Source organism: Balaenoptera musculus, chromosome 17, assembly GCF_009873245.2.
Source record: "Balaenoptera musculus isolate JJ_BM4_2016_0621 chromosome 17, mBalMus1.pri.v3, whole genome shotgun sequence".
Lineage (NCBI taxonomy): Eukaryota > Metazoa > Chordata > Mammalia > Artiodactyla > Balaenopteridae > Balaenoptera > Balaenoptera musculus.
Window position 1 is genome coordinate 36,705,910 of NC_045801.1, and position 14,606 is coordinate 36,720,515.

General features: G+C 37.5%; 1 protein-coding gene across 1 annotated transcript in view; it reads left to right on the forward strand.

The window, feature by feature from the left end:
* The window catches only part of RGS22 (regulator of G protein signaling 22), a 196,896-nt gene that overhangs the window by 40,935 nt on the left and 141,355 nt on the right, over window positions 1-14,606 (forward strand). Inside the window, exons 3-4 of the mRNA XM_036830350.1 lie at window positions 2,249-2,311; window positions 11,302-11,523. Coding sequence (XP_036686245.1) covers window positions 2,249-2,311; window positions 11,302-11,523 — 285 coding nt within the window. The remainder of the gene's footprint in view (window positions 1-2,248; window positions 2,312-11,301; window positions 11,524-14,606) is intronic.

The window sequence follows — 14,606 nt, forward strand, 5'->3', positions numbered from 1 at the left end:
GGGAAAATATGCTCAATTATTTAGAGAGGTGCAGGACTTCCCATTAACGTGTGACAAGAGGATTGAGCAGATGGCACTTGAAGGCTACACTTATTTCCATTGGGGAACTAACTGCCCTGATATCAGCAGAAACACTTACGTTTAATATTGGTAGAAATTAAGATACAGTTTCAGAAAAGAAATACAGATTTTGATGTATTTGAATAATAACGTCCATGGTTGTAAGTGCAAACTGAGGATGTGACTGAACACCCAGGGAATGCCCTCTCGTGTGGTGCCTCAGGGGGACCTGAGGGAGCTGAGAGCACATTGCTTACCAAGGGTCAGGGCAGTGCTGCTGGAGTCAGGTGTGTGGGCTGGTACTGCCTGAGAACTCCTGTCCATCTATCCGGAGATGAGTTCAGAAATTGAGAGTAAATGTTTAGAAACCTTACAGTAATTTGACAGAGTATGGAATTTAATAATACAAATGTTGGGCTTGTATTATGTATATTTTTATTTCACTTTCTAATAATTCATTCTTATTGTATTTTACAAAAGTTATCTGTCTGAAGTCGATTAGGGAGAAAAGAAAACAAAACAGGTACTTCATCACAGGTGGCTTGGAAAGCATTGATTAGAGTCTTAGAAGTGTGAGGCATCTGGAAATGAATATATGAATCTGAGGATTCTGTAGAAATTTCTGGCAATGTGACTGACCAAATTCTAGGTGACATTTAGGTCTATGAGGATTTATGAAATACTCATTTTGTTTTATTGCTAAAAATTAAAAACGAAATGGCTCTTTTAGAAAAACTAACAGGGACTGTACTCCATTACAGTTACTAATTTAAAATACTCAACTTTCCCATCTGTGGATTTTTGATCATGAGCCCAGTAGTGTAAAATTTGGCCACCCTTATTGTAGTACAATGCCTTTACCTAGGAAATTTACCCAGGAAATCCTAAAAATATTTATTGAATTATTTATTAGTTTGCTAAATGAAAATTAAAGTAACTCTGAAAGGTGAAATTCGAAAGATGATTAACACCAAATGTTATCTGCCTTGTTCTGCTGTATTTGACCTGTGCCAATCAGAATTTTTTTGAGCATGTATTACTAAAGTACCACTATGAGGGTAGTATGTTTGTGAGATCCTGAGTTTGATATTGTTGTTGTTTTAATCAGCTGAGATTTTTAGTAAACTAAATCCTTAGTTGTTCTAACCAGTTCATATTTTTACTAAGTTCTTTGATATAAATCCTATAAGTGATTGTTCATAACTCTATTCTGATACTGCAATTACTTAAAGAAATTACCCTGAAAATCTGTTTTCCAAAGTAGGTGTTAATATACTATAATATCTTCCTTATACTTTCACACTATACTTCAACAAATTTTTAAAAGTTGGCCCGTATAAGAAGAAAATAATCAGCCATATGGAAATAATAGCATTGTGTCGTATTGTCAACTTTCATGTTAGATTTGTGAAACTGAAATATAATTATGAATAACAAAATAAACACACGTACTATACAACAGGGTATGTGATGATGTGCTTTTGACACAATGGAAACAATTACTAATAAAATAAGGTATTTTATTTGGAAGAGAGACTTTGTTATTGGCAGTGGCTTTCCAATTTGCCAACTTTAAAAGTGACTATGTTGGTGGATGAGATAGTTATGGAAAAAAAATGTATACAATCCTTATTCTTAGAACACATGCATTGTCAAAGTTTCTTCATGCAAAAGTTACGCAGGACCCAGATTACTAAAACTGTCTCATTCTAAGGGGGAGGCAGTGGAATATTTTCTTCACTTAGTTTATCACTTCTTTTAGACAATTCATGAAATTCTGAAATTCTGAATTTCATCTTAACCCCAAACACTGGTTCTGTCTTTATTGACTCTGCCTTTATTCTTATGAAATAAGTATATTTAATAAGTCCATGGGAAATTTACTGTGTGTAGTATTTTGTACTTGTTGACGTTTCTTTGAGCATCGTGCTATATTTCTCATGTGCTCTGTTTTCCAGCTAAGTACAGTGGCAAGGCCTTTTAAGAGGATGCTCCATTCTATTTTCTTATTTCTTCCTTCCAGAGATTGTAACACTGTGTTCTATTTATAGTGAGGGTTCACTCTTGACTGACTGAAAATAATTTGAAGATCTACATTATAATCTGTTGGTATCAGAATTAGAGAATAATATTGGCATGTTTTAAGACATTTTAGTGTAAGCATAATATTGTTTCTGTATTTTTGCAGGAAGATTCTTTGGCAACAGATGATTTCCTTGTGGACTACTTTAATGAATTCCTAAGCCTTCCAGTGAGTGTATTATTATGTTCTGTGGAATATATTATCAAAGCAAAATATTGTAAACACTGGATTATCTTGTGAGACAAATTTATCAGGGATAATATTTTTTTAAATACTAATTAAAGCATTTAGATAAAATTTTGCCTTTTTATGGAGTTAATCATTTGGGTTTGAATCATATTTAGGAATTATTCTTATTGAAGAAGCTGGGTCAGTTATACTACAATAAAAGTAAATAAATAAAAGAAAAAAAGAAACCTGGGATTTTTCGAACAATCAAAAGCATTCTATACAGAATTGGATACAGTTGTATTTGGGTATCATTTTACACTTTAAACTGAGGTGATGAGGAGAGAATATAAAAAAATTTAAGAAACTAAATTTCTTGCCTCTAGGCAATTATTGTCATCCTCTTGGACAGATATTAAAGTGGAATTTGTGTTTAAGGAAACTAGTGTTTTATGTCGATAGTAAATAAGACTCGAGACACTGTTGTTGCTGTAGCATAGGTAGATGCCAAATAAGAGATTTTTGGTCTTAGACAACAGTGACTGGTAGAGTAAGTATTGAGGGATTTAGGAAAAGTGAAATGGGGATGCATTAAAAACACTTATACTGTTGTATAGAAATAAAGTTCATCAGGAATGTCAGATGAAAGAAAGTTAGATAAGAAATGGTTTTTATTATTGTTATGGAAACTTTTTTCATTCAAATACTTACTAGGCAAAATTTGAAATACAAAAAGTCACAAATAATTTTAAAGCGACTGGACCCTAAAATGAGTAATCTCTTAAATCCCAACCACTGAAAATGATTTTTGAAGGGAACGTATTAGATGTATTTTTTTGCCTAGATTAGCTTTTGTGTATATGTATGTATCTATGCATGCAAGTTTGTTTTGTTTCCTTTTTTCCAAAAAGAATTTGCGATTTCTCCTCCACCTGGCATGCTAGGTGTTTGGAACCATTATGGGGGTCAGGTTGAGACACCAAGCCACGCTCTCGCCTTCCAGCATCAGGCTTGAGCCACATTACAGGACACCCCTGGAGATTCTTCTGTGGTCTGACTCTTGAACTTTCTTTGTCTAATTGTATATTATAAAAAACCCAGCAGAGTCACAAAGTTGTCGGAATTTTGCTCTTCTGGATTATGTAGTCTTTCCTCTAGGCTCTGCATTCTCCATTCTTCCTCCAAAAAAAGTACATTTTTGTGAAGTTTTAAAAAGAAGAATCTTTATATTGGGTCTAATTTCAGTTTCTCAAGATTTACATTTCATTGTCTCAAGATTTATGATTATCTTGACTTTTACTTGCTTTAGAAAATAAATCCCCCTGCCTAACTTTCTTTTTAAAAATATTTTTTAATTCTAGAAGAAATGTAACAATAGTATAGAAAATTAACTTCAAACGTAAGAAAAACTCGGCTGAAGTCCTGCCATCCAGTTAGAATAGACGTGACCTTTTTTTGTACATTTGCTTCAAGGCTTTAGTTGAATTGACTGAGTGTGGTTTCTGTTGAACTCTGTCTCTGCAATAATGTTTTTCATCCCTCCCCAGCAGTTTCGCCCCTTCATATGTCCCATGCAGCCCACCTGGGCCACTTCTCTCTCTTTTCTGTCTCTCCAAATTCTTCTGCGTTTACATTCTCTGTCTCTATGTCTCTCTCTCTCTCTCTTTCTGTCTCTGTTTCTCTTCCTCTCGTTCCTTTGCATTTACATTTGGTACCACACAATCTACTTACTAACTACCCATGCTTCATGCCATAAAATGGGAGGAGGGGAAATGTCACAGGTTTTCAAAAAGAATTTGGGGGCAGGGAGGAGAAGGAATAATGGATTCTCAAACCAAGTTCCTAGCAAGATTCTAGAACAGATTAGTAATGTTTGGTTTATGAGCACTTAGCTAAGAATTAGAAGCCAGCATGGGTTTACTGAGAATTAGTGAGCCAAACTAATCTCTCTCTCTTTTTTTTGGATAGTTATGAACTGGCACTTTAGGGAACAATAAATTTAATGTATTAGGATTTCAGTAAATAATAATAATGATAATAAATTGAACCATGTTACTTCCTACTCAGAACTTTGTCTAGTGGCTTCTCATTACACTAAGAATAAAATCGAAAATTCTCTATGACCTGGCTCTTGCCATCTCTTGGTCTTTATTTCCTAAGCCTCTTCCCCTTGTTAATTCTTTTCCAGCCTAACTGGAAAACTTGGCCTTCTTTATGTTTCTCAAACATGAATATGCCAAAGGGCCTTTCAGCCTGGAGGGCTCTTCCCTGAGATATCTGTATCACTTTCTCTCTGATTTATATCACTTCTGTTCAGGAAGCCTTCCCTCCCAACCGTGTCTAAAACAATACACGAAGCACATGCTCCACTTATTATGCTGTATTTGTCTGCAAAGCCCTATCATGATCTGTGAAATTCGTTCTCAAATATTTGAAAGACTTCACTAATCACAGCTAGAAGGGGTTGACTCTTTTTTTTTTTTTTTTTAATAAATTTATTTATTTATTTTTGGCTGTGTTGGGTCTTCGTTTCTGTGCGAGGGTTTTCTCCAGTTGCGGCGAGCGGGGGCCACTCTTCATCGCGGTGCGCAGGCCTCTCACTATCGCGGCCTCTCTTGTTGCGGGGCACAGGCTCCAGACGCGCAGGCTCAGTAGTTGTGGCTCATGGGCCTAGCCTCTCCGTGGCATGTGGGATCCTCCCGGATCGGGGCACGAACCCGTGTCCCCTGCATTGGCAAACGGATTCTCAACCACTGCGCCACCAGGGAAGCCCGGGGTTGACTCTTAACAGACGACAGATTGAAATCCAAATTCCTTAATATGGACTCTTTGCAACATGGCCTCAGTAGAGCCTTTCTAGCTTTGCCTCTAGCTTCGTACTTCTTATGTCACCCTGTGCGCTCTTTCCTGCTTCCCGCAATCACCCTCCCTCACCTTAACCACACGTGCTCTTCCTGTGCTCATCTCCCAGTGCAGTGGCTAGGAAGGGGGGGCAGGCAGAACTGTTTGCGCTCAGCCCCTCCACTCATTACTCATGTGATCTTAGACACGTTCCTTAATTACCTAATTCTTCGATTCCTTTCTCTACCAAAACAATACAACTATCTTACAAGATTGTTATGAAACGAGGTAACGTGCATTAAGTGCCTGGCACAGAATTAGTGCTTCTCTTTCCTTTCCCTTCACTAACTAGCCCATCTTGTCATCCATTCCTGAAACATGAGGAGTGGTCACTCTTTAATTGGATTGATGGATCATTGTCATTCTAGAGAATAGTCTGTCCCATGCAAATCTGTCATTGGCTTTGATGTTTAAAAATTATTTTTTATCGGAGACTTGGATGAAACATTGCAAGTGAACCAGTGTTTTTCCAGCTTAAGGTCACTCAGCTAGTAAGTGACAGGGTCCACTCAGGTCCACATGGCTCAAGAACTTGTCTTACTGCACTGTAGTGACTATAGACATGGCAGCAGAGGGATAAACTAATAGTTTGGATAACAGAATCTGGTCTCATTTTTGTCATGGTAGTCTGAAATGGGCTAAAACAAACAAAGCTAATGTGTTTTTAGGGTGCATTAATAGAAATGTAGTTAAGATCAAGAAAAATATTAGTCTGAAGCATAGCAGGCGCTCAGTAAATGGTTTTTTGAATCGGATTGAATTGTCAGACCGCATGTGGAATATTGTGTTGCATTCTTGGTGCTGTATGTTAAGAGTTGCTCTGCCAAACCAGACTCAGGAAGACTCAGTTAATGGATGCTCTGGAAACCATGTCAGATGAGTGAGGGTTGAAAGACGAGTCGGTGTTGAACCTGGCTTGGGAATGGGTAGAAGTGTTGTAATGAAGAGCTCTTTCCAAGTATTTGAAGATCTGATTGAGGAAGAAGGGTTAACATATTCTGTGAAGCTAGAGGGCAGAACCAGGGCCAGCATTTATGAGGAAATTGATTTTCACTCACTAGAAGAAAAATGTTTAAAGATTGTTTTCTAACAATAGAATGGCTGGCTTGTGCAGAACTAAACTCCCTGTGATTGAAGATATTCAGGTATAGGTAATCATTTGGGGCAATATTTTATAGGGGATATAGGTACTGGGTGGGAGATTAGACTTTTTCAGCCAAAGAAAATTTGATTAATTTCTTCTCCTCTAACCGTGTATTTCTTAATCTCAGGAGTTACACCGTAAATTTCCTGGGGCCAGGATAGGTCCCTTTCTTCTGTGTCTCCCTAAACTTCTTGAGGACGATTTTCTTTTTATTTTTACGTCTTCCACGTAAGATCCTTGAAATAAATAAGTAAACCTTCTAATCTGCCTCCGCTTCTCTACCACCTGCACCCTCCAGAAAAAAGGCCCAACAACCTAAGCCCAAGAGTGTAGATACATGTTATAACATTCTCTCTCTAAAAGAGCTCTTAAGTCGTCTAGATTTCTGAGATTTCCTTCACATATGTAGTGCAATGCCCAAGGTCCCATAACTGGATTGTGGCACAAATGGGCCTAGGAATCAGGCTTTCTGTCTCCTACATCATTTCTTTCCATTACACCATTACACCCTTGGGACACATTGTGAGATCCAGAAATTGATGGCTGGTAGCCTGCCTCCGTGTTAGTTTTTGATGAGGGGAATCCAGGACAGTTGCTGCTATTATAAATGATTATGGCACTTTCCAAATCCTAGCTTTCATAACTTCATTCCGTTTGTTCTGGTGCCAGGTTCACTTTTAGATATTGTTTTCATTTGGTGTCTGGGAGGTTTTTTTTTTTTTTTTACTGTCGACTCTTTATGGACAAGTGTTTGCTTATTAAATTTTCTTCTGTGCTATAGTGTGAAAACACTTTTTTTCCCTTTTGGTTTCGCTTTGTGTGTATTATGCTCAGTGACTGTTGTGGGATTGAGTAGATGAGCCCACATACAGATTTAGGTTGGTCCTCTGTGGGTGGTTTAGAATGTTTGTGACATTTATGGTTTGCAGAAGCTGAAGGGGTGGCCTATTCTCTGCCCTCCTTGCAAGGATAGGTATGTCATGTGTTTGCCAGACCATGCTTAGCTATGTGCCTTTGGAATTTTACCATAACTTCTCTTTTTGGAATGATTCTCCACACTTTTTTAAGATCTGTAAACTATTATAATTTCTTGCAGCTTTATGAAGGAGTTATATGTTAGATTGTTGGGTAAGGGGAGAGCGAGAGAGAAGGAGAGAGAGTATGGATTTGGGGAATGGGTGGGATGAAGTGGGGATGAAGGACTTGGGTCTTCCCCTGCCAAGATTTAAATACTCAGAGACTGATTTTTAAAGGTGTTGTTGGAGCCCTAGGTAGTACTGCTTAGTTCAGCATTTGTTCCTATGGGTGTTTTGATAAGCCTTGTAGCTCAAACATAAAGCACTCAAATTACCTAATGTAACTCATTTTATTAACTAATGATATTTTCTCTGCATTTTATGTGGCACATTATTCCTTCCATCCCACTGGTGAATATGTCCAGTAAATAGTTTATGGTTAAGCATCTAAAATGACAATAAAGCTTAGATTAAAAGAAGTTGTTATTGGTAACTGACTTGTTATATTCAAGTTGTCAGATGTTTCTCATTCACTGACTAAGATGCATGTTTAAAATATAGCTTTGGAACTCAATTAGTAGAGACAGAGTTGGAGCAGAGATGAACGTGTATTAAATTAACCTAGTCATTAGTTTTTAATTTAAATACTGTTCAGCTAAATAATTTGGCACCCGGTAAGTTTCAGTGGTGCTGGGCTGGCAGTTAAAGCACATCACTAATTATTCACAGGTTTTTTTTTCCTCCTCTTTTCAAAGAAATGTGGAACCAGCAATTTATTGTGGTAAAAATATTTTCATGCACTTGCTTTTTCTGTGAAAATATTTTTCGCACATGGATGACTGGTACTACAAAGTTAGCTTTCACCACCTTCAGGTCAATTCGTTTTAGAACATTTGGAAAATGATACCCTTGAAATAAGAAAATTAAGTAAGGGAAAGAGCAGTCTGTAACAGCTTGCAGAGGATTGGGTTTGAGGCTCAAACTGAAGATTTTTCCTATCATATGATTAAAAGCTGAGTGTTCTCTAAATCAGCCTACTCAGCTTTCTGCGGGAAAGTCTTCCTCCATCGTTCATTTCTGTCTCCCCCACTTTACGTGTCTTTTATTGTCACGTACTAAACTAATTTGAGGAATTTTGTAGATGAGCTTAGAAACGGTAAAAACAAGAGGACATGACGTGTGAGAGAGATTCTTCTTAAGCAGACAACAGGACTTGGGAGAATAAAGCCCAGGGTTCTTTCTCCTATAGACCATAGATGGTATAGACCATAGATGGCCAGCCCCTCCATGTATGTGAACACGCATGAAAGTCAGCATGAAGTAGGAAACAGAATGTGGGCTTTGAAGTTTGCTTAACCTGGATTCTGTCTCCCCCCAGCTAAAAACTCTGCAGTGGCTCCCCATCATTCTAAAGCAATGATTCTCAAACTTGAGCATGCATCAGAATCACCTGAGGGCTTGTTAAACACAGACTACTGGGACCCACCCTCACAGTTTCTGATTATGGGGTGAGGCCCAAGAATCTGCATTTCTAACAGGTTCCTAGGTGATGCTGATGCAGCTGGTCCAGGGACACCCTCTGAGAGTCACTGATTTGAGAGAGTAAGTTGAGAGTTATGGCATAAATAGCAAGTCCTTGGTGAACTTGTCCTCTGCCTTTCTCTCCAGGCTTCCATCTCGTTATTCTCCCCTCGAATATTAAGCTTCAGCACCGTCAAACTGCTTCCAGGTCCTCAAAAGCGCCCTGTTGTCTGGTGCTCCTTGTCTATTGTTGGTGCATGTATCTCGATACACTTGCTATTTCTTTTGCTGAATTCCCTTCTCTCCCTCATCTGGCTGTTGAGACTGCCTGTTTATTCTTCCAGACTCAGCTTTCTCTATACAACTTCCTTAATTTCCTAAAGATAGTTAACAAATCCTTCTGTGCCATCACTCTAGTTTGTATATACTTCTATTGTAGTTACTGTGGGTTAAAGTGGACTTGCCTTATACACGGGTTATTACTCAAAATGAATTATTCGTGCTCTGCAGAGTGAGTGAGGGTGATTTAAAGAGTGAGGGTGACTGTTTACCAGTCCACAAACACACATAGACCAGTCTGTGAACATCCTAGAGAGCGTGTGAGATGGAAGATGAGAATCTGCCACTCTCTCAGTGGCTCTTCTCCCTCTTGCCTCTTAGTGTAGTCATCTTCTCATGCTGAGGGTGATTCTCGTGGTAAACATACATATTTTTGTATAACATGAGCTTTAAACACAAGCCCACCACTTTATCTGGTCCCTAAATAAAGTAGTGACACATTTCAATGTCAGAGGAAAAATTGACTGTGATAAACTTCTTGAAAGATAGAATAACACGATACTAAGTGTTTTCAAGGATTTCAAGGGATAGTTTTGACTAAATATGATTTCACCTTATGTGCTGACTGTAGGACCCCTTTCCCTTGTCTCACATCTCAGTTCATGTCTTGGGATGTGAGCCCTGTTGATTTTCAAAATCAGGGGCTCGTCTCTCACACGCAGGTCTTTAAAGTTGGGATGCCTGATGTGGGGTTCGAACCCTTTGCTACTCATGGAGAAGCTCTGGGTTTCGAGTTGCCTCGCAGGGTCACTGCACCAGGGGTGGGGTTTATGACGAGGTTGTATCCCAGCTTCTCCTACCTGTTTGATGTGGTTTGCATCTTGTTTGCCCAGTGTGTAGTCATCACTCAGCCAGCCTTTTGGCTTCTTTATGAGGAAATTGTTCCATATGTAGCTGTGGACTCAGTGTGTCCATTGGAGGAGGCATATTCAGGATCTTCCTAAGACGCCATCTTACTGTAGGATGAGTCTTTACTAAAAAATATATGTGTGTATATATATATATATATATACCCACATACACACACAAACACATAATAGGTATTTATACATATACACATATATTTCTAACTCCAGTTTTGTAACATCCTGCCATTTATTAAATTTTAACTATAGTATATCTAGCATATCTAGCAATCTGTTAGTAAAACTTGGAAGAATTGATGCTCTCCCTAGTACCCTTACTGATCCAAGGGGAAGGGCTTAATGTCTTCTACTACCTGGCTAAATATATATAAATTAATCCACATGAGTATGCAGTTTGCTGAAGGAATCCTAAAATAAATTAATATTCTGGAAAAGGGACCTGATTCTGAACTTGGAGGGCAAAATGAGAAAAGACACAGCCAATCCACCATATACTTGCTATGGAGATAGAGGCCCCAAACATGTTAGTGATTTACCCAAAGTCACAGAGCTACTTACTGGCAAGCTGGTATTCAAACTCAAGACTCCTGACTGTTGTATATTAACTGACTGACTTGAAATAAAAGTTGGCAGCATTTAGTAATTACTGAGAAAAGCTCAGAAATATTGTCTTTCACTCTCTCTCCTTTTTTTGGTCACAGTGAATGGAACGGTGTTGAAATAGTCTTAAATGAAGAACACATTGTACTTAATTTTCTCCTTTTGGGCAAGGGAGACTTAGCTTTCATGGCTCCTGGGGATGAAAGAGACAACAGGAGTGTTATTTCTTCTTACTTTACTCATTCTTCCCTAGTAATCCACCCCCTTCTAAGAGAATAACATTGCTTCATAGAGACCAGGTGTGTATTTCTTTCCAGTACCAAAGAAGCACAGAGATAAGAGGTTTATGCAAAAGGAATTTCTGCCATAATATATCCTGACACTTATCTCATGGCTTAAGTACATTTGGAAAAGAAGGATTCAGTGGGTTCCCTTACCTGTAGTCAAGAGATTTCTAAGCTTCTAAAAGGAAAGAGGTAATGATTAAGAATACAAAACTTTGTGTAAGTATATATGCATACATTAAGTATCAAGTCTTCTTGGAGACAGTGAGTTTCTGGTTTTTAAAATTGTAAGACGTATTTCCACAAATTTATTTTGCAGACCTTTTCAGAGGCAATTAGATTTAATGTGGACTATGGAGTTTTTGAAGTAGTTAACAATGCTCCACAGCTTCTGGAAAAGCAACTGAAAAAAATTCTCTTAAACCAGCAACCTCGAAATCCCATCTATGATGTTGTAAGAAAAGGAAAGAGTGATGTTAAACCTGTTCAAGTGAATGCCCCTTATGAAGATGAGACCATTAATGTCAACTACAATATCATGGTAAGAAAGTATATTTGAGTTTATATCTTGCTAGATAGATAAAGCGTTAAGTGAGATTAACACCAGGTTCCTTGGGCTTCCCTTTCTGAAGTGTAACTGTATCTATTAAATTTTATTGTATTTGCACAAAGTATTTGTTAGTTACTGTATCATCTTATTCATATCAAATGGCCAGTTTAGTCTGGCAGTTTGTTGATATTTGATTATCAATATGAGAAGGTTCATGTAATTTACTTTGAATATTTAGAAAATAAGTTTAATTTGGGGCAGTATAAATGTATGTATGCTTTACAGTTTGGATGCATTCTAGAAAGTGTGGGTATACAGGCATACCTTGGAGATATTGCACGTTTGACTCCAGACCACCACAACAAAGTGAATATCATGATAAAGCAAGTCATACAATTATTTTGGTTTCCCAGTGCATATAAAAATTATGTTTACACTACTTTGTAGTCTATTAAGTGTACCATAGCATTGTGTCTTAAAAAAACAATGTACATACCTTAATTTAAAAAATTCTTTCTCGATAAAAAACACTAACCATCATCTGAGCCTTCAGCAAGTCATAGTAGTAACATCAAAGATAACTGATCACAGATCACCATAACAAATGTAATAATAATGAAAATGTTTGAAATATTGCAAGAATTACCAAAATGTGACACAGAGACCTGAAGTGAGCAAATACTGTGGGAAGAATGGTGCTGATAGACTCGCCTGCCACAGGGATGCCACTAACCTTCAGTTTGTAAAAAACACAGTATCCATGAGGCACAATAAAGCAAAGCACAATAAAACAAGTTATGCCTGTGCAGTGAATTTATTTCATTTGAGTTCTATCCTATCAAGCATTTGGGAATTGAGATTTCTGTCTTTTAATTATTATATTAGTTTCAGGTGTACAACACAGTGATTTGATATTTTTATACATTGTGAAATGAAAACCACAATAAGTCTAGTTACCATCTGTCACTATGCAAAGTTATTACAATATTATTAAGTATGTTCCCTATGCTATACTTTGCATCCCTGAGACTTATTTTATAATTGGAAGTTTGTACCGCTTAATTCCCTTTACCTATTTTGCCCATTCCCCAGCCCCTAGAGGTGGAATTGCTGGATCATATGGTAGTTCTAGTTTTAATTCTTTGAGGAAACTCCATCCTGTTTTCCATAGTGGTTGTACCAATTTACAGTGCACGATAGTTCCTTTTTCTCCACATCCTCGCCAACACTTTATTTGTTGTCTTTTTTGATAATAGCTGTTCTGACAGGTGTGAGGTGATATCTCGTTGTGGTTTTGATTTGCATTTCCCATCCAGTTAGTGATCTTGAGCATCTTTTCATGTGCCTGTTGGACATCTGTATGTCTTCTCTGGAAAAATGTCTATTAAGGTCCTTAGCCAATTTTTTCAATTGGATTTTTTTGTTGTTGTTGTTGAGTTGTATGAGTTCTTCATATAATTTGGATATTAATCCATTATCAGATGTATCATTTGCAGATATCTTCTCTCATTCAGTAAGTTGCCTTTTTGCTTTGTTGATGGTTTCTTTTGCTGTGCAAAACTTTTCAGTTTGATGTAGTCCCATTTGTTTACTTTTGCTTTTGCTGCCCTTGCCTGAGGTGACAGATCCAAAAAAAAAATATATTGCTAAGACCAGTTTCAGAGAGCATATTGCCTATGTTTTCTTTTATGAGTTTTATGCTTTTGGGTCTTACATTTAAGTCCTTAATCCATTTTGAGTTTATTTTTGTATATGGTGTAAGAAAGTGGTCTAGTTTCATTCTTTTGCATATAGTTGTCCAGTTTTCTCAACACCATTTATTGAAGAGACTGTCTTTTCCCCATGGTATAGTCTTGCCTCCTTTGTCATAGATTAATTGACCACATAAGTATGGGTTTATTTCTGGGCTCCCTATTCTGTTCCATTGATCTATATGTTTGTTTTTGTGACAATACCATCCTGTTTGGATTACTGTAGCTTTGTAGTATAGTTTGAAATCAGGGAACGTAATACCTCCTGCTTTGTTATTCTTTTTTTTTTTAATTTATTTATTTTATTATTTTATTTATTTATTTATTTTTTCTGGTTGCATTGGGTCTTCATTGCTGCGTGCGGGTTTTTCTCTGGTTGTGTCGAGTGGGGGCTACTCTTTGTTGCGGTTTGCGGGCTTTTCATTCTGGTGGCTTCTCTTGTTGCGGAGCATGAGCTCTAGGCACGCGGCCTTCAGTAGTTGTGGCACGTGGGCTCAGTAGTTGTGGCTCGCGGGCTCTAGAGCGCAGGCTCAGTAGTTGTGGCACACAGGCTTAGTTGCTCCGCGGCATGCGGGATCTTCCTGGACCAGGGATCGAACCCATGTCCCCTGCACTGACAGGCGGATTCTCAACCACTGCACCACCAGGGAAGCCCTGTTCTTCTTTCTTAAGATTGCTTTCGATATTTGGGGTCTTTTGTGGTTTCATACAAATTATAGGATTATTCTAGTTCTGGGGAAAGTGCCATGGGTGTTTTGCTAGGGATTACTTTGAATCTATAGAATGCTTTGGGTAGTATGCACATGTTAACAATATTAATTCTTCCCATCCACAAGCATGGTATATCTTTCCATTTATTTGTTCATCTTTAATTTCTTTCATCAATATCTTATAGTTTTCAGAGTACAGGTCTTTCACCTCCTTAGTTAAATTTATTCCTATGTATTTTATTCTTTTTGATGCAGTTATAAATGTGATTGTTTACTTAATTTTTCTTTCTGGTAGTTCATTATTAGAGTATAGAAATGCAACATATTTCTGTATATTAATTTTGTACCCTGCAACTTTACTGAATTTATTTGTTCTAATAATTTTTGGCAGAGTCTTTAGGGTCTTCTATATATAGTATCATGTCATCTGCAAATAGTGACCATTTTACTTCTTTTTTTCCAGTTTGGATGTCTTTTATTTCTTTTTCTTGTCTGGTTGCTGTGGCTAGGAGTTCCAATATTATGTTGAATAAAAGTGGCAAGAGTGGGTATCCTTGTCTTGTTCCTGATCTTAGAGGAAAAATTTCACCATTGAGTATGATGTTAGCTGTGG